The sequence below is a fragment of the Malania oleifera genome, chromosome 8 (assembly GCF_029873635.1).
Source record: "Malania oleifera isolate guangnan ecotype guangnan chromosome 8, ASM2987363v1, whole genome shotgun sequence".
In the NCBI taxonomy this organism is placed as follows: Eukaryota; Viridiplantae; Streptophyta; class Magnoliopsida; order Santalales; family Ximeniaceae; genus Malania; species Malania oleifera.
In genome coordinates this window covers 88,849,988-88,853,815 of record NC_080424.1, presented here as the reverse complement: position 1 = coordinate 88,853,815, position 3,828 = coordinate 88,849,988, and the positions used below count along the sequence as shown (strand labels likewise).

At 36.2% G+C, this 3,828-nt stretch overlaps 1 protein-coding gene across 2 annotated transcripts; it reads right to left on the bottom strand.

Moving 5' to 3' along the window:
• Positions 1-759: 759 nt before the first annotated feature.
• Positions 760-3,329, bottom strand: LOC131161869 (glucose and ribitol dehydrogenase-like). 2 transcript variants are annotated; one of them, XM_058117863.1, is made up of 4 exons: positions 2,675-3,329; positions 1,852-2,228; positions 1,342-1,700; positions 760-1,235 (listed from the first exon to the last, which is right to left on the bottom strand). In XM_058117863.1, the coding sequence occupies exons 1-4, from the start codon at positions 2,795-2,797 to the stop codon at positions 1,213-1,215; spliced, it is 882 nt and encodes a 293-aa protein (XP_057973846.1). In that variant the 5' UTR covers positions 2,798-3,329; the 3' UTR covers positions 760-1,212. The 2 variants fall into 2 exon arrangements, with proteins under 2 accessions (XP_057973846.1, XP_057973844.1); XM_058117861.1 differs by having other exon boundaries at positions 760-1,700.
• Between the last annotated feature and the right edge of the window lie 499 nt (positions 3,330-3,828).

The following is a 3,828-nucleotide window of genomic DNA, read 5'->3' as shown; positions in this document are numbered from 1 at the left end:
CTTTAAAATTTTCTTTATTTCTAGGAAAATGACACAATTCAATGTAAAGCATTCTCTTTTAGAAAGGTTAAATATACTTGTTCACGTGAAATATGCATAAGAAATAAAATCTTTTGAAAGAAAAGGAAAAAATAATCAAAAAAAAAAAATACATATGCAGTAGATACATTTAAATTTAACTACGTTTAGAAGCATGAATTTTGAACTTTAAATTTAAATTTAGATATATTTGAATAAAACTCTATAATTTTGTATTATATTTTGTTCAAATCCAAACAAATCTAAACCAAAGACATCTCACAAGCATAAGATATATGTTGATTAAGTGGCTTGGATTGGAATGCTTGATACAACAAAGCTAGAAATCTGATTTTGGATTTGGTATGGATATAGGATCTTCCTCAAGGTCGTGTGATTAATACCTGGGCCGATATCATTAACCGTGCTAATTTTGGTATTTAGGACTAGTTAAGAGGAAGGTTGTTTATCTATTTACTTGTTACTAGTATAAAATTTTTCAGTCTCTTTTAATGACTTAATTAGGAGTGGTTAGACATAGATTGTCTTTCGTTTTTTTTATTATACTGTTATTGTTATTAAGACTATTTGGGTCTTTTAAACAACTATCCTCCCTTTTGCACATGACAATCCTAATGTGAAATATAAAAATTATCATAATGGGTTCAATTTAACACTATTTGATCCAATTCAGTATATCAAAACATCAATCATTGAAATAAAAGACATAAAACACAATAATTTTCTTTATTTTTATAACTTTTATTTTTTACTTTATTTATTCCATATAAATGGATAGCACATGCATGTACCTTGATGCATTAACTAGTGCACCAAAGAAACATACAGACAAAGAGTACATAGATTGAATGAAACATACAAACAAACCCAAGTCCTATGTATAAAGCAGACGACACGTAAATGTACATGACACATACGTGCTACCACTCTTAAGGCAAAAAGGAAAAAAACACACATACACATACATACACATGTAGAAATTATATAGGGGAACTCTCTCTCCACATGTTGATGTGTCTCCTTCCTTAATATTAGATGTGTGATAAATTGGTTCTACATTAATTAATACGAAAGAGAGAACATTTTTAATAAATATATAATTAAAATAATAGACACACGGGTACATGGAAGGAGAGATCCTATATAATTTCTCTGCATACACAAAGCAACCGGTTAAGCATTCACTATGCTGCCTCCTGCAAAGACAAAACCAAAAAATAATTATAATTATAATGTCGAGAGAGAGAGAGAGAGAGAGAGAGAGAGAGAGAGAGAGAGAGAGAGAGAGAGAGAGAGAATGACCATTAGGGTGGAGGACTTGGCCGGTGACGTAAGAGGAGTCGGCATTAGAGGCAAGAAAGACAAAGGAGGGTGCAATCTCATATGGTTGACCTGCCCTGCCCATCGTAGTTTCGGTTCCGAAACTGGGGATCTCTTCGGCTTTGAAGGTGGCAGGGGTGAGTGGAGTCCAGATAGGGCCAGGGGCAACCCCATTGATCCTTATGCCCCTCTCCGCCAGACGCAGAGCCAGCGCTCTTATCAGACCCACTACGGCCCCTTTCGTTGATGAGTACACTAGCAGTTGGGAGTGCCCGTGGTACGCATTAACCGACGTCGTGTTGATGATGCTACTCCCAGCCTTCATGTGTCTCACCGCATGCCTGCACATATCGGAAACCATTCATCATCATCATCATCTTACTTTACACATAACTTTTTATTTTTTTTAAATGGCGATTGGGGATTAAAAATAAAATTATAGAAGAATGCCATTTTCAAAGAAATGAGGGAAAAAAGATGCATTTATTATACCTGATCATGAAGAAATGAGAAAAGATATTAGTCCTGAACACCTTCTCAATCAATTCTGGATCAAAGTCCTCAACTGATTCGTCCACGAACTGCAGAGCTGCATTGTTAACTAGAATATCAATCTGACCAAAGGCTTTCATCACTTGGTCCACAACCTGCTTGCAGTTTTCGTCCAATCCCAGGTCAGTGGGAATCGCAATAGGATCCTTGGCTTCAGGTCTCTTCACTCGTTGAAGAATCTGAAGTGTTTCCTCCATATCCCTGTCCTCTGGACCCTTCACATAAGTGAAGGCTACTGTCGCCCCCTCCATCACAAAATGGTAGCACACAGACCTTCCGATGCCAGAGTCGCCACCTGTTACTAGTGCCACCTTCCCCTGCAAAATTTGAGATTGGAAAGTAGTTAGGACCTTTCTTAAGTTTTTAATATTATTTAAAAAGAAAACTAAAATTATTTTCATATTTTTTAGTGAAAATAAAAATATCTCATTTTTCATAATTTTTAATGTATATGTGACTTTTATGGAGAGTGCGTAAGGATGATATATATATTAAGTCTCATAAAAATATCTTATTGAAAATTTGGAACTCCCATGTTGAAGAGAGAAAAAGGCATGCAATAGATAAAAAGCAATTCTTTTTTGGTATAGCTATGTATAGTACACATTCTCAAAATTGTAAATCGGCCTTGATGATTTAATTGGTATACAATAATAATATAAAATGAATTAAAAATAGCATTTATAATTGATTTTACAAATTTGCCTCTATTTTTTTTTTTTATTCTACTGTATTGAGAGAGAGAGAGAGAGAGAGAGAGTACGGAAAGCTTATTGGAGGGCTTGTAGTCAGGGTTAGCAAACTGAGGGCGAGGGTTCATGATATACTCCAAACCCGGCTGCTCCTTTTGGGATTGCGGTGGGAATGTGTTGTTGCCGGATGCCATTCTCTCTTAGGGGGTGGTTCTGATTTGCCGGAAAAAGTTGTGGCGTGGACGGAATCTGAGTTTCCCGATATTGAATAATTCCAGATGGATATATTAGTTTTCTAGCTATATGGTGCAAATGAGCTTGTGAATGCGTACCGCAAACTGGAAGTTCGCTAGCTATTTATAGAAGAATTGAGCCAAATGGCTGTCCTCACGAGCTGCCACGTTGCAGGACCTTCCCTCACGTCAATTATTGACGTCCACTTGCGGGACGCGGCGTGACTTAAAAAGCGTCCACCGTCGAAACTGCTAGGGTACACCGGCCGGCCACCGTCGATCGTCCTATTGCTCTCGCCCCGGTCCTGTCACAGTCTTGGTTGGGTGAGACCTGGCCCATGCAGCAGGAGAGATTTTAATTACGTTTGTCACTCCATCCCCTTGAATCTTTCTATTTTCTCTCTCTCCCACGTGGTTCTGTCGCTCTCTCTTCCATCTCTTCCCTTCTCTCTTTGTTTCTTCCCCTTTAACTGATCAATCTAATTTAAATGAGCTCAAATTATGCTTGCATTAACTTTATATTTTATCCACTTGTGAATATTTTCACGTGTCTAATTTCTTTTTTTTTTTTCCTTTTGTGTTTGCAGGTTAAAATATGCCGACCCACTAGATTTTTCACTGCATTTTTCTTTTTCTTTTTCTTTTTTAAAAGTTTTTTTTTTATTTTTAATGTACTCAATTTTTTCCATATATTCAGAATTTTTTTATATTTTATATTTTTATTGAATTAATAAATTTTATCTAATTTATGTTATATAGGTCCCGAATAAAATTTTGGAGCATTTTGTTTGATTAGGAGGGTAGGCACACCACAAATCCACATGCAATGTATCCAGCCACCTCATCTCTTGAATATTTGGAATATGAAAAAGAAGTGCAAAATTCATCCATACCTACTATAGAGAAAGAGAGTGGTCCGCGCAACATTTTTGCACAGATGCAGCCGTAGACATAATTATTAAGATAATGTGTGGGCCAATGAATTTTAGTAT